The 23950-nt window shown below is 39.9% G+C and overlaps 1 protein-coding gene and 1 long non-coding RNA gene across 4 annotated transcripts in view; one reads left to right on the top strand and one right to left on the bottom strand.

The window, feature by feature from the left end:
- Window positions 1–13174: 13174 nt before the first annotated feature.
- Window positions 13175–15563, bottom strand: LOC121399686. The gene is made up of 2 exons (XR_005965257.1): window positions 14856–15563; window positions 13175–13237 (listed from the first exon to the last, which is right to left on the bottom strand). It is a non-coding gene; the product is annotated as an uncharacterized LOC121399686 (long non-coding RNA).
- A 4713-nt stretch (window positions 15564–20276) lies between these two features.
- LOC108707623 (BRCA2-interacting transcriptional repressor EMSY) overlaps window positions 20277–23950 on the top strand; it is a 45612-nt gene continuing 41938 nt past the window's right edge. For all 3 annotated transcript variants that reach the window (XM_041582806.1, XM_041582808.1, XM_041582807.1), the window contains exons 1-2: window positions 20277–20378; window positions 20527–20625. In XM_041582806.1, the coding sequence (XP_041438740.1) occupies window positions 20357–20378; window positions 20527–20625 (121 nt within the window). In that variant the 5' untranslated portion in view covers window positions 20277–20356. The remainder of the gene's footprint in view (window positions 20379–20526; window positions 20626–23950) is intronic.

Here is a 23950-nt window from a genome sequence, read left to right on the forward strand (position 1 = left end):
TTAGTGAAACATCTATCACGAGGTGACGAGATTAAATAAGCCTCACTCATTCAAAACAAAATATCTATCATGTGCATTTAGCTTCCAGCTAAGTGAGCTCCTAGAGACAATTGCGTGTTTTTGAGCTGTCGTTTCCCTGATGCTCCAGTTTATGTGTTCAGCCGCAGGGGAGCGCAGAGTAGAGTGCAACGTGAGATTCTTTTCAATGGGGCTGTACTCACACAGACACATGTAAGTGAGGAGTAGCCTAAGTTAAAGGACATCTTCAGATGTTGGCCTCATTTTCCTGCATTATTTCCCAGTGCTTACATGTGTAGGTGGTAAGAGACAGCCCTATTGAAAAGAATTCAGTGCATCTACTCCCGGCCGCTCCCCTGAGTCTGAAACACATGAATCTGGAACTCAGGTGGAAGCGCAGCCAAAAAATGCTCACCCTGTAAGAGTTCCTTAAAGAAGTGTTTTGAATTTATGGGAACTAGGAAGACCTAATAGATTAGATTTGTAGTGATATTTGATTGAATAGGGCCTGAGTTGGGACCAAAATAAGTTACTGGATAACGTTTAATAAAGGGTGAGTCAAACCTGAGCACTTTCCTCTGTGGCTCCTCCTCAATTTCCCAGATTCCTTTCCTCTGGGCTTCCTGGCTCTTCTCGTGCCAGGATGGAATTCCTGGTAAATAAAACCAATAGCCTGACAACATCTATCGTGAAATGATGTTAAAGTTATCATTAAAGATCCCAATTATTTATCACATGGCATTTTAGCCCCCTAAAGATAGTTAAATTCTGGAGATTTATGGGGAACAGGACCTAAGAGAATGTTTGTGCAATGATCTTTGATTGATAGGGGCCTGAGTTGAGGCCAAAATAAGTTTAAATGCGTTTTAAAGCCCTTATCCTAAGAATGCATTAGTCACTCCTTAGTTGAGCTCCACCTGGCGTTAGTATTGCTCAGCTCCTCTACTAGTGGTCTATTGGTCTCCACTATTGACTCCTGGTAAAATAGAGAGAGAGAGAGACAGGGGCGATCATGGTCCCTCCGCTGCCTGATGCAGCTGAAGTGCTGCCGCCCCCTCACCAGAAATTCATCTCTTAATGAACCAGGAAGAAGCATTTTTGCTGCCCCTGGTACCTAGTGGGGCACTGCTGGCCTTGAGGCGAACAGCCTTAAAACTGGGCCTCATTGGTGGAAGCTCCCTGGAGATTAGACCACTCGTGTACCATCTAGTGAGGTGTTACAAGTATTATTAACAACTAAGATGCTCCGAGTCCAGGATTTGGGACTTCGGCCAAGGATTTGGCCTTTCTTCAGCATGATTCGGATTGGGAAACTGAATCCTTATGCTCGGCGTAACCCGAATTCCAAACTTCCTAATTTTGCATATGTAAAGTATAAGGGCATGGCATTGGAAGATATTGCACTTTTTGTCACAAAACACAGAAGTAAAATATTTTTCCCCTATTCATACCTAATTTGCTTATCCAAATTGGGATATTTTTCGCACAGGATTCGGGGGTTTTACCGAATCCAAAATAGTGAATTCAGTGCATCCCTATTAAAAACATGTTTTATCACATCTATTCAGCTCCCTGGGGAAACTACTAATATTAATATTTTATTGGTTTTGTGAGATCAACTCAGCTGAGTAGAGAATATGATGAAATCCATCTCATTTCTTCCATTATAGTTTTTTACTATTTGATTATTTTCTGCTTACCTGACAGTGGAGGAAGTTGATGGATTGGGTTGGTGATTGGGGGGAGTTGATGGAATTCTCCCCCTCGTGCTCAATCATTTGTTCTTCCTGTTTAACACAGAAAAAAAGATCAGGAAAAAATATTTGTTATTTTTCTCATAATTCCAGCACAATTGTGGCTGCACTCCAAGGGGGACATTTACTAAAGGTGAAGTGGCTAATGCTGCGTAAATTCACCAGTGTGATGTCATTTTGGCACTTCACTGGCGTAATTTCGGCAGAGAGATAGACTCTGGTGCAACTTCGGCCTCTAACGCCAGGTGAATTTTTGGTAGTGTTACTACTAAAGTTTTTGATATTACTGAACGTTAACTCTATCGCCAGACTTGCCTTCCCACCTCAGACCAGGCAAAGTGCAATAGAGTAGATAGGACTTCCTCAAAAATTAGTTGGAAATTCCGAAAAAAAGTCTCAAAAATGATGGCATTTTTTCTTTTTTAAAGAGTGAAAGACTGAATAAGATCAAATTTTTTTGGGGTACCCTCATTCCCCCTACATTTACTAACATATGGCACCTAAACTATACAGTGGGCACATGTGTAGGGCAATATAACAACTTTATATAATTTTATTAAGGTTCCCTGGCCTTGTGTAGTGTAATGTATTTGCTGCAGCATATACGCCCATTGTACTTTAACTGCACACCGTATGCTAATTAGCCAACATTAGCGCAAATTCAAACTGCTGAGCGTAATTTTGCTGGGGTCATTTTTACAGCGGTCGTTACCCTGTGCGCAACTTTGGATCTTCATGAATTAGCAGTTTCCAGGCAAATCTATACCTGGCGAAGTGTTTTGATGTGCGCAAAGCCGGAGCTGGCGAATATTCACCGGTTAGTGAATTTGCCCCCAAGTTGCATCTGCTGCAATTGCACATGATCATAACTACAGGTACAACTGAGCTTCATTTAGAGCCCCTGTGTATTTGGAATTTAGTTTCAGAGGATCAGGGGCCTACAGAGTAATTTGTGTGATTTTATTGAATAGGGGCCTGAGTTGGGACCAAAATAAGTTTAAATGGATTAAAGTTATAAATGAGCTCAAACCTGAGAACTTTCCTCCGGCTCCTCCTCATTTCCCAGATCCTCTTCCTCTGGGCTTTCCTGGCTGGTGTTGGTGCCAGATGATTCCTGGTAAATAGAAACAATTAGTGAGGCATCTATCAAGGTGAAGTGATTAAAAGTATCATTAAAGATATTTATTATCAGAAGCATTTGGCTCCACTAAAGAAGTTGTTTGGAATTTATGGGGGAAGTTATGGCTGATGATATTGCCAGGCTCCACTATTGACTCCTGGTAAATAGAGAGACACCACTTGTGTAACATCCAGGTGAGGTGCTTACAAGTATTATTAAAAACTAAGGATGCGCCGAATCCAGGATTTGGTTCGGGATTCGGCCAGGATTTGGCTTTTTACAGCATGATTTGGATTTGGCCGAATCCTTATGCTCGGCGGAACCGAATCAAAATCCTAATTTGCATATGCAAATTACAGTCAGGGAGGGAAATATCATGACTTTTTGTCACAAAACAAGGAAGTAAATTTGTTCCCCTTTTCATACCTAATTTGCATATCCAAATTAGGATACAGTTCTCTGCAGAGTTTTTCGCACAGAATTCGGGGGTTCTACCGAATCCAAAATGGTGAATTCAGTGCATCCCTATTAAAAACATGTTTTATCACATCTATTCAGCTCCCTGGGGAAACTACTAATATTAATATTTTATTGGTTTTGTGAGATCAACTCAGCTGAGTAGAGAATATGATGAAATCCATCTCATTTCTTCCATTATAGTTTTTTACTATTTGATTATTTTCTGCTTACCTGACAGTGGAGGAAGTTGATGGATTGGGTTGGTGATTGGGGGGAGTTGATGGAATTCTCCCCCTCATGCTCAATCACTTGTTCTTCCTGTTTAACACAGAAAATAAAGATCAGGAAAAGATATTTGTTATTTTTCTCATAATTCCAGCACAATTGTGGCTGCACTCCAAGGGGGACATTTACTAAAGAGTGAAGTGGCTAATGCTGCGTAAATTCACCAGTGTGATGATATTTTGACACTTTATATAATTTTATTAAGGTTCCCTGTCCTTGTGTAGTGTAATGTATTTGCTGCAGCATATACGCCCATTGTACTTTAACTGCACACCGTATGCTCATTAGCCAACATTAGCGCAAATTGAAACTGATGAACGTAATTTTGCTGGGGTCATTTTTACAGCGGTCGTTACACTGTGCGCAACTTCAGATCTTCATAAATTAGCAGTTTCCAGGCAAATCTACACCTGGCGAAGTGTTGTGATGTGCGCAAAGCCAGAGCTGGCGAATTTTCACCGGTTACTGAATTTGCCCCCAAGTTGCATCTGCTGCAATTGCACATGATCATAACTACAGGTACAACTGAGCTTCATTTAGAGCCCCTGTGTATTTGGAATTTAGTTATGGGGGAACAGGGGCCTATAGAGGAGTTTGTGTGATTTGATTGAATAGGGGCCTGTGTTTGGACCAAAATAAGTTTAAATGGATTAAAGTTATAAATGAGCTCAAACCTGAGCACTTTCCTCCGGCTCCTCCTCTTTTCCCAGATCCTCTTCCTCTGGGCTTTCCTGGCTGGTGTTGGTGCCAGATGATTCCTGGTAAATAGAAACAATTAGTGAGGCATCTATCAAGGTGAAGTGATTAAAAGTATCATTAAAGACAAATATTATCATGTGCATTTAGCTCCTCTAAGGGCTCTTAGAGACAAGCGTTTTTAGCTGCGCTTCCCTGTGCTCCAGTTTCATGTGTTCCACGCCGCAGGGGAGCCGGCCAGGAGTAGATGCACTGAATTCTTTTCAATGGGGCTGGTACTCACACTGACACATGTGTGGGAGGAGAGCAGGTTGGGACATAGGCGCATTGTTGAACTCTTTTTCACTGAGTTGGCAACTTACATGTGGTCTGTGTGAGTACAGCCCCATTGAGAAAAGAATTCACTATAATCTCTCCTGCGCTCCCCTGATGAGCCTGAAAAAACGACACACGGAACTCAGGGAAGTGGCAGCCAAAAAATGCTCATCCGTAAGTGGCCTAAAGAAGTTGTTTGGAATTATGGGGGAAAAGGGGCCTATGGTGTAGTTTGTGTGATTTGATTGGATAGGGCCTGAGTTGGGACTAAAATAAGTTTAAAATGGATTAATATTATAAATGAGCTCAAACCTGAAGCATTTTCCTCCGGCTCCTCCTCATTTCCCAGATCCTCTTCCTCTGGGCTTTCCTGGCTGGTGTTGGTGCCAGATGATTCCTGGTAAATAGAAACAATTAGTGAAGGCATACTATCAAGGTGACGTGATAAAAAGAATCATTAAAGACCAATTATTAAACACATGCATTTAGCTCCCCTAAGCAGGGCTGGAATTTACATAGTGGGCGCCCCTAGGCCCACTGCCGTTCGTCACCCCTGTCCCCTCCCCTTTATTTGTGCAAATTTCATAATCAATGGGGACTGGCGCATAGAAAAATTAAAAAAATGATCTCCAGCGCAATTCCCAGTGATTTTGAACCAATGTGGGTGTGGTTGGGCAGCATGCTGCCCCCTAAAATCCTGCTGCCCCCTAAAATCCTGCTGCCCTAGGCCTGGGCCTAGGTGGCATTTCCACAAATCTGGGCCTGAGGATTCAAACGATTCAGATCTTGCATTCTATGGCCAGCTTTAGGCTGGGGGAGTAGGGAGGGGGGTCTATGTAGGGTAGGGTTTTTTTAAGTTTAGGGTTGAATTCTCCATTAACTTGTGCAATGACGCACATTACATGTGGGCTGCTTTGATTTATATGCCAGGGCTGCTTTTTACGGCCAGTTCGGCAGTGGCAGGGGCAAAGTCAGATGTGTACTTGTGAAATGGAATAAAGTGACTTAGTGCAGCTACAGCATATGTAGCAGTGGTGGGTGGCAAACTGCAAGTACAGGCTCCTGTGGGCAAGTAACGCTGGTCCTGACAGAACACTACAGAATACTGACAGAATACTAACACTCTCTGTGTATTAGGGAGGGAATCTGCATCCTGTCTCCCCGCCCACCCTTCCTGATGCACCGCCCACAAAGTTCTCAATTGGATATGCTGCGCGGGCACTGGATAATTGGCAGATTACATCACCAATGGACGGGCCGGGAGGGGGGAGTCTGACCATCAAGCCAACTAACGTGTAAGTTTTTCTCTATGTGGCTTCACTGCAGACAGTTTGTGTGCGCGTGCACATTCCATAGAGGGAACATTTGAAATGTTTTTTAGGAGTTTGTGTCTGGTGTCCTACGAATTTTAGTAGCCGATTTCACCCTTAGACCAATGTGACAAGTGGGTGTATGTTAGTGTGAGTGAGTGAGGGGGGGATCCCTGTAAGCAGCCAATCAGCGCCTCCCCCTAGTTGATTCTAAATTAAAGGCAGAAGCGCAGCGCTGTCAGACCAGTCAGGGAAACCCCAGAACGAGGAGGGAGATTGGCCGGAGAGTATCGATTCGATTGCTTAGGGATTGCACTGAATTAGCGCCTCTACAGACATGACAACCAACAACGGCCTATAGAAAACGGGCAACCGGATAAGAAGCCCAGGGCGGCGCATCCTCATCCTCTTGGTTTCGGAACACTAGCCGATCGTCGCTAGTGTTCCGACATAAAACTGCTTGTGCGGCTGGGCGGCATGCCGCCCCTTAATTGATGCCGCCCTAGGCCCGGGCCTATGCGTCCTTGCCGCAAATCTGGGCCTGCCCCTATGGGCTCTTAGAGACGAGCGTTTTTAGCTGCACTTCCCTGTGCTCCAGTTTCATGTGTTCAGCCTCAGGGGAGCGCAGGAGTAGATGCACTGAATTCTTTTCAATGGGGCTGTACTCACACAGACACATGTAAGCGAGGAGAGCAGGTTGGGACACAGCATGTTGTATTTTTCCTGCGTTTGGCACGTACATGTGTCTGTGTGAGTACAGCCCCATTGAAAAGAATTCAGTGCATCTACTCCTGCGCTCCCCTGAGGCTGAACACATGAAACTGGAACTCAGGGAAGTGCAGCCAAAAATGCTCATCTGTAAGAGCCTAAAGAAAGTTGTTTGGAATTTATGGGGAACAGGGGCCTACAGAGTCGTTTGTGTGATTTGATTGGATGAGGGGCCTGAGTTGGGGCATTTCAGTTTAAAAGTATAATTAAGGACATTTATTATCACATGAATTAACTTCCCTAAGGGCTCTTAGAGATGAGCATTTTTAGCTGCGCTTCCCCTGCATTCTGGTTTCATGCTTTCAGCTGCAGGGGAGCGCAGGAGTAGATGCACTGAATTCTTTTCACTGGGGCTGTACTCACACAGACACATGTAAGTGAGGAGCGCATGTTGGGACACAGCATGTTGCATTTTTCCTGCATTCTGTGCTTACATGTGTCTGTGAAGTGCAGCTAAAACACTCATCTGTAAGAGCCCTAAAGAAGTTGTTTGGAATTATGGGGGAAAAGGGGCCTAATGGTGTAGTTTGTGTGATTTGATTGGATAGGTGCCTGAGTTGGGACCAAAATAAGTTTAAATGGATTAATATTATAAATGAGCTCAAACCCTGAGCACTTTCTCCGGCTCCTCCTCCTCATTTCCCAGATCCTCTTCCTCTGGGGCTTTCCTGGCAGTTGTTGGTGCCAAATGATTCCTGGTAAATAGAAACAATTAGTGAGGCATCTATCAAGGTGACGTGATTAAAAGTATCATTAAAGATATTTATTATCAGAAGCATTTGGCTCCACTAAAGAAGTTGTTTGGAATTTATGTGGGAAGTTATGGCTGATGATATCGTCAGGCTCCACTATTGACTCCTGGTAAATAGAGAGACACCACTTGTGTAACATCCAGGTGAGGTGCTTAACGATATCAATAAAAACATGTATTTTCACATCAGCACCTTAGGGAGGCTGCTAAAATGAATTTCTTTAACAAACTAAAAAATTTACATGAGGGTGAACCGCCCTTTTAAGAGAGAAAATATTGGTTTGTGAGATCAACTCAGCCGAGTAGAGAATATGATGAAATCCATCTCATTTCTTCCATTATAGTTTTTTACTCTTTGATTATTTTCTGCTTACCTGACAGTGGAGGAAGTTGATGGATTGGGTTGGTGGTTGGGGGGAGTTGATGGAATTCTCCCCCTCGTGCTCAATCACTTGTTCTTCCTGTTTAACACAGAAATAAAGATCAGGAAACAAATATTTACTATTTTCATAATTCCAGCACAATTGTGGCTGCACTCCAAGTTGCATCTGCTGCAATTGCACATGATCATAACTAAGGGCACAATTGTGCTTCATTTAGAGCCCCTGTGTATTTGGAATTTAGTTATGGGGGAACAGGGGCCTACAGAGGAGTTTGTGTGATTTGATTGGATAGGGGCCTGTGTTGGGGCCAAAATAAGTTTAAATGGATTAAAAGATATAAATGAGCTCAAACCTGAGCACTTTCCTCCGGCTCCTCCTCATTTCCCCAGATCCTCTTCCTCTGGGCTTTCCTGGCTGGTGTTGGTGCCAGTTTGTTCTTCTTGCACTGGTTCCTCCTGAGTAAGAAAGATAAAGTTAGTCATTGGATAAACTAACTAGAAGACAAATGTGCCTTTTATAAAGTCAGTATATGAATCAGTTAATAGAGCTGCTCCAGCAGAATTCTGCACTGAAATCCATTTCTCAAAAGAGCAAACAGATTTTTTTATATTCAATTTGAAATCTGGATATCAGGCTAGACATTTTGTCAATTTCCCAGCTGCCCAAGTCATGTGACTTGCACTCTGATAAACTTCAATCACTCTTTACTGCTGTACTGCAAGTTGGAGTAATAACATCCCCTCCCTTCCCCCCCAGCAGCCAAACAAAAGAACAATGGGAAGGTAACCAGATAACAGCTCCCTAACACAAGATAACAGCTGCCTGGTAGATCTAAGAACAACACTCAATAGTAAAAACCCATGTCCCACTGAGACACATTCAGTTACATTGAGAAGGAAAAACAGCAGCCAGCCAGAAAGCATTTCTCTCCTAAAGTGCAGGCACAAGTCACATGACCAGGGGCAGCTGGGAAATTGACAAAATATCTAGCCCCATGTTAGATTTCCAAATTTAATATAAAAAATCTGTTTGCTCTTTTGAGAAATGGATTTCAGTGCAGAAGTCTGCTGGAGTAGCTCTATTAACTGATGTGTTTTGAAAAACATGTTTTCCGATAACAGTATCCCTTTAAAGGGGTGGTTCACCTTCAAACACTTTTTTCAATTAAGTTGTTTTTAGATTGTTCCCCAGAAATAAATACTTTTTTCAATTACTTTCCATTATTTATTTTTTACTGTTATTTTTATTTTTACTGTTTTTCCAAAATCTAAGTTTAAAGTTGAGCGTCACTGTCTCTGGTGTTGAGTCTGGCAGCTCAGTAATTCAGGTGCAGACGCTAAACTGTTACAATTTTACAACATTTCATTGATACATTTCTCAGCAGCATCTCTGGAGTATTAGCAACTATTGTATCAAGTCTAACAGCTGCCTGTAATGAAACTCAGAGATTCTGCTCAGCAGGGACAAAGCCAAGAAATGTATCAACTAAATGTATCCATTTAGAACAGCTTACAGGGTCGGCGACCCCCCCCCCAGGGCTGCTTCTGAAGGTGAAAACTGACACTTTACACTTCAATATTAGAAAAACCGTCACACAAAGAAAATAGAAAGTCATTGGAATAAGTCGTTATTTCTGGTAATCTATCTGAAAACAACTAATTGTTTAAAGATGAACCACCCCTTCAAAAAAAGGACTGTATGATACCAACTCCTTTACTGCTTACCAGGCAGAAGCTTTCTGTTGGCTCTTCTTCTTCTTGTGTCTGAGCCTGTTTAAGGAATAAAAAGGCATTAGTTTATAAAATTAAAGTCCTAGCACCCAAGGCAAGTTATCACTAAAGGTGAGTGCATGTTTAGTCTTTGGAAAAAGTGCTTTTGAGTAGATATAATTGATTTTGGATGGTAAGTTCTTTTGGACAGGCCCCTCTTTACCTCTTGTGTTGGGTATTGGTTGTATCTTTTCTTCTATGATTAAAGAATACACCAATATATTGTACAATGCTGCAGAATATGTTGTTTTATAAATACATGTTATTAATAGTAATAATAACTAGATGGTGTCGTTTCTGAAGAAACCACAAGATGTTGGCTTTGAAACACAAGAGGTGTTGGGGCCAGTCGCCCCTGGTGCATAGAGAGTACACAAAGTTGGTAGAATCTGTTTTAAAACTGTGAAAATTGAAGCAAATCAATCAAATTGTACCATTAAAATCAATCCAAAAACCTGATTGGCTGTTTTTGGCTCCACCCACTTTTAAAATTTGAATCCCAGTCCCCCTGTGACCGACTGTGCAAGTTTGATGTCCCTGCCATTTAACTGTGAAAGAATGGCAGCAACTTATATATTGACATTGATTAGCAATAGGTAACATTTGATTGGCTGTTTTAAGCTCCACCCAGTTTTCCGAATTTTAACCCCAGTCACCCAGTCATGGTCTGTACCAAGTTTGGGGCCTCTGGCTTTAAAACTGTGAGAATGGCAGTATTTGAAACTTTTACATTGAAGTCAATAGGTAAAATCTGATTGGCTGTTATTGACTCCGCCCACTTTTCCTAAATTTTGACCACAGTCACCCAGTGAGTAGTTGTGCTGAGTTTGGGACACTTGGCATTTACGCCGTAATAATAGCAGCAATTTGGCGTTTTTTATTAAGGTCAATGGCTGAAATCCGATTGGCTGTTGTTGCCCCGCCCCCTTTTTTTTCCTAATTCTGAACCAGAGTCACCAAGTGACTAACACTTTAAGGTTTCGGAATCATGACATTTAACATGTAAAAATGGCAGCAATTTTATGTTTTTCTATTGAAAATCAATGAATGACATTTGATTGGTTGTTGGTGGCTCCACCCACTTTTCCTAACTTTGAAGTGCAAACACCCAGTGAGCACATTTGTGATATTCGAGGTCCATGACATCAATTACGTGCAAATGGCAGCAATTTTCATTTTTCCCATTAAAATCATCAAAGAATTCTGATTGGTTGTTTTTGGCTCCACCCACTTTTCCAGATTTTGATCCCGGTCCTCCAGTGACCAACTGTGCCAAGTTTGAGGACCCTCCCATGAACAATCTAAGAGCGGCGACAGTTTTAACTTTTCCCATTGAAACAAATGGCTAATATTTGATTGGCTGTGGTAGACTCCGCCCACTTTTCAGAATTTTAACCCCAGTGACCCATGGTGCCAAGTTTAGGGTCTCTGGCTTTAACACTGTGGGAATGACAGTGTTTGACATTTTCTCATTGAAGTCAATAGGGAAAATCTGATTGGCTGTTTGTTGCTCTGCCCACTTTTTGGAGTCCCCAAAATGTGACAGAACTTTTCAGTTTGACCCCATGACTAAGTGACCCAAGTTTGGTGAGTGTAACTTTAATGCTGTACGAGTGGCAAAAGTTTCAAATTTTCCAATGAAAGTCTATGGGAAAAAATGGGGTCTTTGGGGGGCCGCCACAGGGCCACGGAGGGTGGGATCGCTTAACAGAGCACAAGCATTTTCAGAGCACAAGCTTCTTCAAAGCCAACATAATAATAAGGATAAATAAATCCAGGGTGTGTGCAGGGAGGCTAAGGGGCTACTCTATTCTTGCCAGGAGAGAAAAGGAGAAATAAAGGAGAAATGTGGCAGTTTGAGAAGAACCCGACCAAACCGTCAGTATCGTTTTTCTTTAGGATCAGTAGGAAGTGGAAATGTATCTGGTGCGGCTTTATCAAGTGTTTCTTAATGAAGCTGAATATAAATCTATAGGTAAGTAAATAACATGCTCTAAATAATGGCAAATTGTCTTATTTCTATTTCTCTTCTACAATTCTTCTCTGCTTACCACAACGATTTCATTCTGATCCAAAGATTCAGTTGATTTGATGGGTTTTTTCTGTTGAAGAATGAAAAAAAAGTTTGTATCACAAAAATGAATCTGCAAATAGGCAACAAGAATTCACTAGAGATATAAGGGGGTTATTTACTAAAACTCAAATGTATCTCGTATTTTTATTAAGCCAAGTTCGACCAAACTCCCATCCCTGATTTTATCTTATTTATCAATTAGACTCTGAAATAAACTAAATAAAATTGAGCAAAAACCTGAATCGTAAGAATATTTTGGATTTGACTCTCGATTATTTGGGGTTATCACCAAACAACCCCAAATTTTCCAGATTATTGGACAAAACCCAATGCAGATCACAATATCTTCAAATTGTAAAATGGACATTTCCCATTGACTTCTGCATGATCTCGATTAGTTTGAGATACCAGATTTAATGATGGTAGGGTTTAATAAATCATGAGTTTTTTCTCTCTAAAAATTTAAGTTTTTGCCCAAAGAACCTCGGCCTTAAAAAAATTTAGTTTAGACAATAACTCCAGGAAAAAAAGAAATCATATATATGTATATATAATGAATATAACCACATTTCAAATGTACTTAATTATACTGCTAGGCAAGTAGGGTAAACTCTACATTAAGGGACATATTTATCAAGGGTTTGAAAAATAAAAAAAAGAATCATTTAAAATAAAATTCCACCAAATGGCTCCAAATTGATTGTAAGAAGCCCACATGGGCTAAAACACCAATGTGGCAGGTTGAATATTCAAATTTGAATTCTCAAAGGGACAGTACATGATAAATTTCAAAATTCTAATTTGGACTATTCTATAGTCAACTTACACTAAATAAACTCGAAATTCTAATTTAAAAATTCTTATTTTTAATTCGAAGCTTGATAAATCTGAACCTAAAATTACAATACATTTATATTTTCTGAACAGAATAAACTATGCCTTTAAAGGCCAAATTTATCAAGAGTCAAAGTAAAAATTCAAAGTAAAAAAAGTTCAAATCTTGAGCTATTTTTGCGTACTAGACTAGGGAATAGTCCAAAGCTGAATTGAAAAAATCTCCCATTACTCCCTATTTAACTTGATAAATCTGCCCCTACGTGTTAGAAGCCTATTAATAGAATTAAAATTTTTCAGTTTTAGAGATTGTCTCAAGCTCAACCATGGCGTAACTACTGTATATATAGAGGAAGAATCCCCACTTTCCCCGACCCGGGGGTCTCCTTTAAGGAGAAATCTCCCCTCCCCCAGCGACTTTCCTAATTGAGAGCTGGGGGACTGACAAAAGCTGCCGAGCAGGTGGGGTGGCTGTGGGGCCCCTGTTAAGATTAAGACTATGGCATCTTACAGTAGCCCCTCTGGCATTTGCCACAAGCTATAGATTGCCAGTCTGGCCATGACATTTTTGGTCTGGCACCTTCCCTCCATGAAGGTCACAAATGAAATGGATACAGTAGAAAGAAGCGAGTCCTTACCTTGCGAAAGCAAGAAAAACAAGATTTGATTCTCTTCCACATTTTGAATGTAGAAATTTCTTTCTATGGAGACAAAACAAAAACATCACATCAGTCATCTCTTCCATGCACAATACCTATACACATATATATATATATATAGAATGGATAAAATATCAGCAGCAAATGATGGTAGGCTGGACCACGTACAACACCACAGTTCAAAATCCGATTTTCTGTAATTCTAACTTACTCAAGACACCACTAAGGGGCAGATTTATCAAAGGTCGAGGTGAATTTTTGAATGAAAAAATTTCAAGCTATTTTTTCATGTACTTCCACTAGGGAATAGTCCAAATTTGATTTGATTTTGAAAAAAATCAAAAATTCAATATAGAAATTTATCATGTACTGTCTCTTTAAAAATTTGACTTCAACCATTAGCCATCTAAAACCTCCAAATTGCTGTTTTAGCCTATGGGGGACCTCCTGGAACCTATTTGGAGTCATTTCTAGGAGTTAAGTTTTTTTGGGGAAAAACTTTGAATTGAATTTGATCGAATGTGATTTTAATTAGATTCATACAATTTGAATCCAGCTGAATACAGACCTATTCTATTAAAAACTGACCTATTTGCTCCAAAAAAAATACAACTTAATTTGGTTGATCTTTTTGAATTTGAAGTTTTGCAGATTCAAAATTCGACCCAAGATAAATCTGCCCCTTAAATTCTCAATTTGACCCTTGATAAATCTGCCCCTAGACGTTCAATTGTTTTCTTAAAAAAACTCCCATTTGAGCTTATTGCGCATATTTGAATTTATTACAGTAAAAAATTCACATAGATTCTATCTTTGAAAGTCTTATATTCCACATAGTACCAGTGTTAAAATAGTTTTGAAATATGTTTTCCTTCTAATATCAGGAGTTGTACTCACCTCAGTCGTCTGAAAAAGAATGAGAAAATCTGAGCTGCTGCTTGAGACCTTAACTCTGCCTATTATGACATCACACTGTGCATTGTGACATCACAAAGGCAGCCCAGGTGTGGGCGGGATCATATTACACGTGTGAGATTCCCACCATTGTGACATCACACGTGAACCCGAGGTGGGAAATGTAGGTCAGTGATGTAGATAAAGGTTGGTGGGTTGAGTGGATTCCAAGTGAAGTATAAGTGTAATAAATGTTTAATGGATTTCATTATCCACAAGCCCCCACCTAAAATAAAAGTAGGGAATGTGGCAATATTGTCTGTAGCGCTGAGCCCCAAGGTGATGGCACCCAAGAGAGACCCCCACTTGCCCCCAACCCCCGCTCATCCCCCAGCATCCACCTGCAACTTGTGCACCAAATCCCCCCACAGCCAGACAGCAGTTGATGAGTTGGGGGGGGGTTGAGTGGGCCAGAGCTACAGAAGGGCCAACATTAGGCAGACATAAGAGGTACATCACATGCCTCGTACCCCCCAACCATTGCACCCCTAACCTAAATATCTGCCTCTTCTGCCCACCCCTAGTTCCAGCCCAGATTTTGTGTTTCTAATATACAGTGATCAAGCGCAACAGCCTCCTTCAAAATCCTACTAACAAATTCTAAATGATTCCCAGTAGCACCAGCAGTCTCTAAGCCCCACAGTAACAGTATTAATAACATTCCTTTTGCTCATATTTGTACCCAACGATCCCGACTTGTACTCACCTCAGTCTCCTGACAAAGAATGAGCCAATCTGGGCTGCAGCTGGACACCTTCATTCTGTCCATTATGACATCACAGTGACATCACAATGACATCACCCAGGCAACCAAAGTCAACAGAAGTACATAATGATTGGTGGGCGGAGTTATAAAATACACTGGTGAATTAATGCCATAAAGAAATGATGTATTTGACATAACCCAATAAAGTGTAAGCTCTTCATCCCACTAAGCTATTAGACAGCACAGATGTCTCTACTGTTACTGTATAACTCAATAGAACTGTAGCCTGTGTATGTTTATACCTTGTAAATCACTGAGTACAATTGTGTCGCTATAGAAGTAAATTCAGAAATACTTGATAATAAACTGATTTCAATTGATATCAACACTTTATTGTTACAACTTGTTGTCCCAGCATTTTACTACATTGCCAGTGTTGTAGGAAATTTGGGGTTTTGCTGAAAATTTAACAAATGTGACTTTTCCCAGTGTAAAAGGGATTCCCCATGGAGTAGTAATAATGAGCTTTAGTAACTGATCTAATGCTCCCATTCTCCTCTCTTCTATCTCTCCTATAATATGGATATGGCTCCTATCAGCCAAAAATGGCTTCCACCCCCACAGCTGTGGCTAATACAGCTCCCACTCTGGATGGGGGGTTCCCACAAATATGATACCTAATGAAAAAGTTAAAGTATTTTGCATATTTTTATACAGGACCTGTTATCCAGAATGCTCAGAACCTAGGTTATTCTGGATAAAGGATCTTTCTGTAATTTGGATCTTCATACCTTACGTCTCCGTAGTTTGGAGCTTTCTGGATAATAAGATTTCTGAATAACGGATCCCATACTTGAATGGCTTAAAAATATTTCTGGAATTAAAAGTCAATTTGAAAATCTATAGAGTTATAAAAAGTCATTTAGTTTTTGTGCTTAGAGACTCACCAAAATAATAGGTGTAACAATGTGACTATAAGTCCCAGTTCATAATCAGGTGATTCTTTTTGCTTCTGTTAATAGAATAGTTTATTCCATTTACCCACAAAACATTTACAGAATTGTTTTCCTATTTGTAACTGTGCGGAACTCATTAGAAATAGGATCATTCCTGAATCATCACTATGCTATCTATACTATCTATGGACTGGGGCTCAGGTAGTAAGTACAGGGCCCCATTGCCCCATTTGCCCCCAAAAAACTGTGATTTTTCAAAGTCCGCCAATTGACTCTAAATAAGTTCTAGGAGGTCTCCCATAGGCTAAAACAGCAATTCACCAGGTTTTAAATAGCGAATGGTCAAAGTTTTAAAGGGACAGTACATGATAAGTTTCAATATTCAAATAGTCTAATTTTTTTCTTATTCAAATCTCATTTTGGCCTATTCCATAGTCAAAGTACACAAAAATAGCTCAAAATTAGATTTTTTATTTTTTTACTTTGAATTTGCAATTCAACCCTTAACAAATCTGCATAATAACATAATCCGCACGGACAAGTTATCAGATAGACTAGATGTGCGGTGATACCGGTGATATGCTGGCAAATCACAAACCATTTACCCATGTGGGGTGTAGAAAAGATGTCCCAGGTGTCATGTAGCGGCAAGATGTGCAGCTTGGACAGTGGAAGCCTCCTGACTTCAACTCTGATAGCCAGGGGTTTCCCCTTTAACTGCATAACAATCTACAGCATCAGTTTTGACCAACAAATCTCAAAGGTGGTCCCTCGACTATAGCTAATCATGGGTGGTTCAGGCAAAATATGAGACAAATCCATATCGGCACATATTATATTCCAATGTCTCTTGACTGTCTCACCCAAGATCTTAGTTCCGGAATGGTACCTGGTACTGAACACCAGTCCTGGTTTATGACCCAAACCAGGACTGGTGTTCAGCACCAGTTACAACATTTGAGTTGTCACATTAACTATGTTACGTTTGCTGAATTTTCTGTTGGATTATGCTTGTTTTTATCTATATTTTCCTCCAATGTTAACCCTTCTCCTGTATACACTGAAGAGCATGGATAAGCGAATAATCTGCAATGTGTATGACGGGGTAGACTACCCTAGTGTGTTTATAATTGACCAGGGTAACCACTTGTGGGCGGGAGTATTTATATCTATAAAACTCTCTTTGCATACACACACATTAGGTCTTGACAATGGTCTTAGGTGGAGACCGAAACGTTGACCTGTACTATGTTTTAATGATGTATTAAATAAAAGCTACATTTTTTAACTATTTTCTATACTCTAAATAATTTGTGTATGAAATGCACATTTTGATAGTACTTCAAGTACAAGTCTTCAGGGCAGATTTATCAAGGGTCAAATTTTTCTAAACAGTTTCTAAAAACTCCCATCAACTCCCCAAAAAACTGACCAATCAAAATGAATTAAAAAATAATATATATATATATATATATATATATATATATATATATATATATATATATATATATATATATACACACACACACACACACATACACACACACACACAGGTTCTATCTAAATGTGCATTTCATAAAAATAAAAAAAATTCAAGTATAGATGCACACCGAGATTTGAAAATAGTTAAAAACTGTTCTTGTGTCATAATACATGTGATATGGATAATACAGGGTTAAAGGGGGAATATAGTAGATAGGGATACTACAGGGTTCAATGGGATATAGCAGATAGGGATAAAACAGGGTTAAAGGGGATATGGTAGATAGAGATAATACAGGGTTAAAGGGGGATATAGTAGATAGGGATAATACAGGGTTAAGGGGGATACACTAGATAGAGATAATAAGGGTTAAATGGGGAATATAGTCGACAGGGCTACAACAGGGTTAAAGGGGTCAATTGGGGAAGAAAATAGATAGGGATAATACAGGGTTAAAGGGGATATAGTAGTTAGGGATAATACAGGTTTAAAGAGGGGAAATAGTAGATAGGGATAATACAGGGTTAAAGGGGGCAATAGTGGATAGGGATAATACAGGGTTAAAGGGGAATACAGTAGATAGGGATAATACAGGGTTAAGGGGGATACAGCAGATAGGGATAATACAGGGTTAAAGAGGGGATATAGTAGATAGGGATAATACAGGGTTAAATGGGATATAGTAGATAGAGACAATAAGGGTCAAATGGGGAATATAGTCGACAGGGCTACAACAGGGTTAAAGGGGTCAATTGGGGAAGATAATAGATAGGGATAATAAGGCCCGGACTGACAATCTGTGGATTCAGGTAATTGCCCGAAGGGCCGCTTTAAATTTCATTCAAGTGGGCCGGCCGCTCTCTCGCTCCTAATCAGAAACTGCGCTGCAGTGTCTCTGCTGTTTCCGGAGCCATGTGACACGCCCCTTGCTGTTTCCGGAGCCATGTGACACGCCCCTTGTGCCTTCTCTGCTGAAACCAGCAGCAACATCAGTATTCCCAGCTGCCCAGGAAATACACTAACGGCTGGAAAGAAGTTAAAACATGGTGGCGACATCTAGAGGATGTGCAGCAGCATGGGTGGGCCGTGCCGGCTCAGACCCACTGCACAGAACAGAAGCCATACCTCCCAACATTTTGGAAGTAAAAAGAGGGACAAAAATGTTTTCTGCATGTAGTGCGGCAATCTTTTTGACCACACCCATTTTAGTGGCCACACCCCGTAATTACCATGTTCATTATAAAAATTTGAAAACATTTCTCCTTATCTAAACTGTTAAAATTACTTATTTTCTTATCTCAAAATTGTTACAAAGTATCTTAGTTGCACCTGTTAGCTGTACTGGCTTCTCTGCCAAAAGCCAATTAAGTTAGAAACTTTGTTTCTTTTTCTGGCTGTTCAGTGCAGAGAAAAGAGGGACTTTCCAGTACAAATGAGGGACCTCAGGTTGAGCTGTCAAAAGAGGGACTGTCCCTCTGAAAAAGGGACAGTTGGGAGGTATAACAGAAGCTCCTCACCTCACCTTCCTGATCACATGTGCAAAGTAAGTACAGTATGTGCGAGCAGCAGGGGTGGGGGAGGGTTACAGAGGGGGCCCTGTAACTGAGGAGAGGTGGGGGAGGATTACAGAGGGGGCCCTGCGACGGAGGGGGGCCCTTGTGGGCCTAATGTGGCAGCCCTGGTGGACCCTGCCCCCCACCCCAGTCGGACATTAATGTGCAGGATATGTCAGTGTTGGAGCTGGCTGCACTGAAGCCTGTCAGACTGAAAAGTAAATGGAGGAGGTTAGAGGATCTTCTCACCAGGTAAATACTTTGTATGGTCAGTAAAAACAATGTTACCTGTCAATGTGAATAATAGGGAAAATGCATAAAAAATATATATGAAGGCCAGTACACTCCTGTATTATAAGGGATAATGTACCCCCTACTGTAAATGATAAGGATATTAGAAGTCACTGAGGGGTTGTTCTGTGACCATATAAAGGCACAAGGCTGCAGGCTGAGTTATACAGGGAACTCTGAGTATCACTCGTGTATTATAAGGGATAATGTACCCCCTACTGTAAATGATAAGGATATTAGAAGTCACTGAGGGGTTGTTCTGTGACCATATAAAGACACAAGGCTGCAGGCTGAGTTATACAGGGAACTCTGAGTATCACTTATGTATTATAAGGGATAATGTACCCCCTACTGTAAATGATAAGGATATTAGAAGTCACTGAGGGGTTGTTCTGTGACCATATAAAGGCACAAGGCTGCAGGCTGAGTTATACAGGGAACTCTGAGTATCACTCATGTATTATAAGGGATAATGTACCCCCTACTGTAAATGATAAGGATATTAGAAGTCACTGAGGGGTTGTTCTGTGACCATATAAAGGCACAAGGCTGCAGGCTGAGTTATACAGGGAACTCTGAGTATCACTCATGTATTATAAGGGATAATGTACCCCCTACTGTAAATAATAAGGATATTAGAAGTCACTGAGGGGTTGTTCTGTGACCATATAAAGACACAAGGCTGCAGGCTGAGTTATACAGGGAACTCTGAGTATCACTCATGTATTATAAGGGATAATGTACCCCCTACTGTAAATGATAAGGATATTAGAAGTCACTGAGGGGTTGTTCTGTGACCATATAAAGGCACAAGGCTGCAGGCTGAGTTATACAGGGAACTCTGAGTATCACTCATGTATTATAAGGGATAATGTACCCCCTACTGTAAATGATAAGGATATTAGAAGTCACTGAGGGGTTGTTCTGTGACCATATAAAGGAAGCACAAGCAATTGTTTTATTCGTATTCTTAAGTGCAGTTTAGAAAAATAAAATGAAGACAATGTCTCTCTCTCGTCCACACTGTCTCCACACAGACACACAGTTCAGCCAGGCTGGTGCTCCTCTCGTACGACTTCTGCTCAGGACCGACCTATCGGAGTTGAGGACTACATTTCCCAGGGTGACTCGGTACGCATGCGCAGTGTCACCGTCGCGCCATCTTGACAGCGGGAGCCGCAATCAAACTGAGTGGATGCTCAACTGTCGGATCGTTCCATGATCGGACCTTCCACGGGAGGTGAGTGGAGCAGCCCTGCTGCCGGATGACGTGATCAACGCAGAGTTCCCATTGTGCCAGTGGATATGGCAGGAATAATTTCTCCCCTCACAGAATCATAACAAAGGGAAGATACTATTTAATCGTCCCTCTGACTTTCCTTGTGCAGGGAGGGCGCTCTGTGGAGGAGAGGCCAGAATGCCAGTGGTGTGGCCCACGCTCCTGGACTTTAGCAGGGATGAATGTAAGAGGATTCTTCGCAAGTTGGGTAAGGAGTCATTTCTTATCATACCCCCTCTCTTCTCTGTGATGGAACAACCCATTCTTTGCTTGCGCATGCGCCGTTGTGCCCTGTCTGCACTCACCGATTCCAAACTTTATCTTACCCACAAGGCTATGGGACCCCCACACACTGTGTTTAATAGACTGGCCGTGCTTCAGACTCGCGGGGATTCCACATCTCAGGACTGGATTTTAGGGAGGGGGGGGGGAACATTGGTATCTGCCCAGAGCTGGTGGGACTGTAAAGTAGTGTGAGGTGTTTAGTGACCAGTGCTGGGGAGACAGATTATATTAGCACAAAAACTCTATCCACGGAATTTGAACTTTTACAGTCAATATGGGGGTGTCAGTTTTTGTGTTGTCAGCGCCTCATGTTTAAAGAGAGGTTCATCTTTCAGCTAATGTTAAGTATGTTATAGAATAAAGATAAATATATAGGAAGGCCAGTGATCCCAATGTTATTAATAGGGAATAAAGATAAATATATAGGAAGGTCAGTGATCCCAATGTTATTAATAGGAATAAAGATAAATATATAGGAAGGTCAGTGATCCCAATGTTATTAATAGGGAATAAAGATAAATATATAGGAAGGTCAGTGATCCCAATGTTATTAATAGGGAATAAAGATAAATATATAGGAAGGTCAGTGATCCCAATGTTATTAATAGGGAATAAAGATAAATATATAGGAAGGTCAGTGATCCCAATGTTATTAATAGGGAATAAAGATAAATATATAGGAAGGTCAGTGATCCCAATGTTATTAATAGGGAATAAAGATAAATATATAGGAAGGTCAGTGATCCCAATGTTATTAATAGGGAATAAAGATAAATATATAGGAAGGTCAGTGATCCCAATGTTATTAATAGGGAATAAAGATAAATATATAGGAAGGTCAGTGATATGATCCCAATGTTATTAATAGGGAATAAAAATAAATATATAGGAAGGTCAGTGATCCCAATGTTATTAATAGGGAATAAAGATAAATATATAGGAAGGTCAGTGATCCCAATGTTATTAATAGGGAATAAAGATAAATATATAGGAAGGTCAGTGATATGATCCCAATGTTATTAATAGGGAATAAAAATAAATATATAGGAAGGTCAGTGATCCCAATGTTATTAATAGGGAATAAAGATAAATATATAGGAAGGTCAGTGATCCCAATGTTATTAATAGGGAATAAAGATAAATATATAGGAAGGTCAGTGATCCCAATGTTATTAATAGGGAATAAAGATAAATATATAGGAAGGTCAGTGATCCCAATGTTATTAATAGGGAATAAAGATAAATATATAGGAAGGTCAGTGATCCCAATGTTATTAATAGGGAATAAAGAGAAATATATAGGAAGGTCAGTGATATGATCCCAATGTTATTAATAGGGAATAAAAATAAATATATAGGAAGGTCAGTGATCCCAATGTTATTAATAGGGAATAAAGATAAATATATAGGAAGGTCAGTGATCCCAATGTTATTAATAGGGAATAAAGAGAAATATATAGGAAGGTCAGTGATCCCAATGTTATTAATAGGGAATAAAGATAAATATATAGGAAGGTCAGTGATCCCAATGTTATTAATAGGGAATAAAGAGAAATATATAGGAAGGCCAGTGATCCCAATGTTATTAATAGGAATAAAGATAAATATATAGGAAGGTCAGTGATCCCAATGTTATTAATAGGGAATAAAGATAAATCTATAGGAAGGTCAGTGATCCCAATGTTATTAATAGGGAATAAAGATAAATATATAGGAAGGCCAGTGATCCCAATGTTATTAATAGGGAATAAAGATAAATATATAGGAAGGTCAGTGATCCCAATGTTATTAATAGGGAATAAAGATAAATATATAGGAAGGTCAGTGATATGATCCCAATGTTATTAATAGGGAATAAAAATAAATATATAGGAAGGTCAGTGATCCCAATGTTATTAATAGGGAATAAAGATAAATATATAGGAAGGTCAGTGATCCCAATGTTATTAATAGGGAATAAAGATAAATATATAGGAAGGTCAGTGATCCCAATGTTATTAATAGGGAATAAAGATAAATATATAGGAAGGTCAGTGATATGATCCCAATGTTATTAATAGGGAATAAAAATAAATATATAGGAAGGTCAGTGATCCCAATGTTATTAATAGGGAATAAAGATAAATATATAGGAAGGTCAGTGATCCCAATGTTATTAATAGGGAATAACGATAAATATATAGGAAGGTCAGTGATCCCAATGTTATTAATAGGGAATAAAGATAAATATATAGGAAGGTCAGTGATCCCAATGTTATTAATAGGGAATAACGATAAATATATAGGAAGGTCAGTGATCCCAATGTTATTAATAGGGAATAAAGATAAATATATAGGAAGGCCAGTATTTTTTTTTCCAGAAAAGGTGGCAACCCTATCTGTAAGGCTACAAATGTATTGTTATTGTTACTTTTTATTACTCATCTTTCTATTCAGGCCTCTCCTATTGATATTCCAGTCTCTTATTCAAATCAGCGCATGCTTGCTAGGGGAATTTGCACCCTAGCAACCAGACTGCTGAAATTGCAAACTGGAGAGCTGCTGAATAAAATGCTAAACAAATAATAAAAAAACATTTGCCAGTTGTCTCATAATATCACTCTCTACATCATATTAAAGGGGTGGTTCATCTTTTAGTTAACTGTTGTGTGTTATAGAATTCTAAGCAACTTTTCAATTAGCTTTCATTATTTATTTTTAGTAGTTTTGGAATTATTTGCATTCTTCTTCTAAATCTTTCCAGCTTTCCAGTGGGGGTCACTGACCCCATCTAAGAACAAATACTCTGTAAAGCTGGCCATAGATGTTGAGATTTTTAAAAGATCCGATCCTCATCGTGAGACCACGATTATCACGGAACAATCGTACGAATTGTCCATCCATTAAAATGGGACAAAGCCACATTTTTAGATTATAAACTCTTTTGTTCCAGGCCCTCTTTGCCTCTTGTATTTGTTATTGGCCTCTATATATGTAATTCTATATGTTCACTGTATGAACCCATTTATTGTACAGAATGGTACATGATGTAGATCCAGTGCTCAGAATGTCTCAGGGGAGACTACCAATTTAAAATACAGAGTGCAGTCTGACCTCACTATGATACTTTTTGAACTCTATATAGGAGGGAAAGTTTGTTCATAGACTATACAGAGAGATCCCATAAAACTATGGCAGCATAGGTATTCCCTGTACTAAGCACAATTCAGCAGGAACAGTCCCCTAAGTTTGCTCATAGTCTGTACAGA

The sequence above is a fragment of the Xenopus laevis genome, chromosome 2L, assembly GCF_017654675.1.
Source record: "Xenopus laevis strain J_2021 chromosome 2L, Xenopus_laevis_v10.1, whole genome shotgun sequence".
Taxonomy (NCBI): domain Eukaryota; kingdom Metazoa; phylum Chordata; class Amphibia; order Anura; family Pipidae; genus Xenopus; species Xenopus laevis.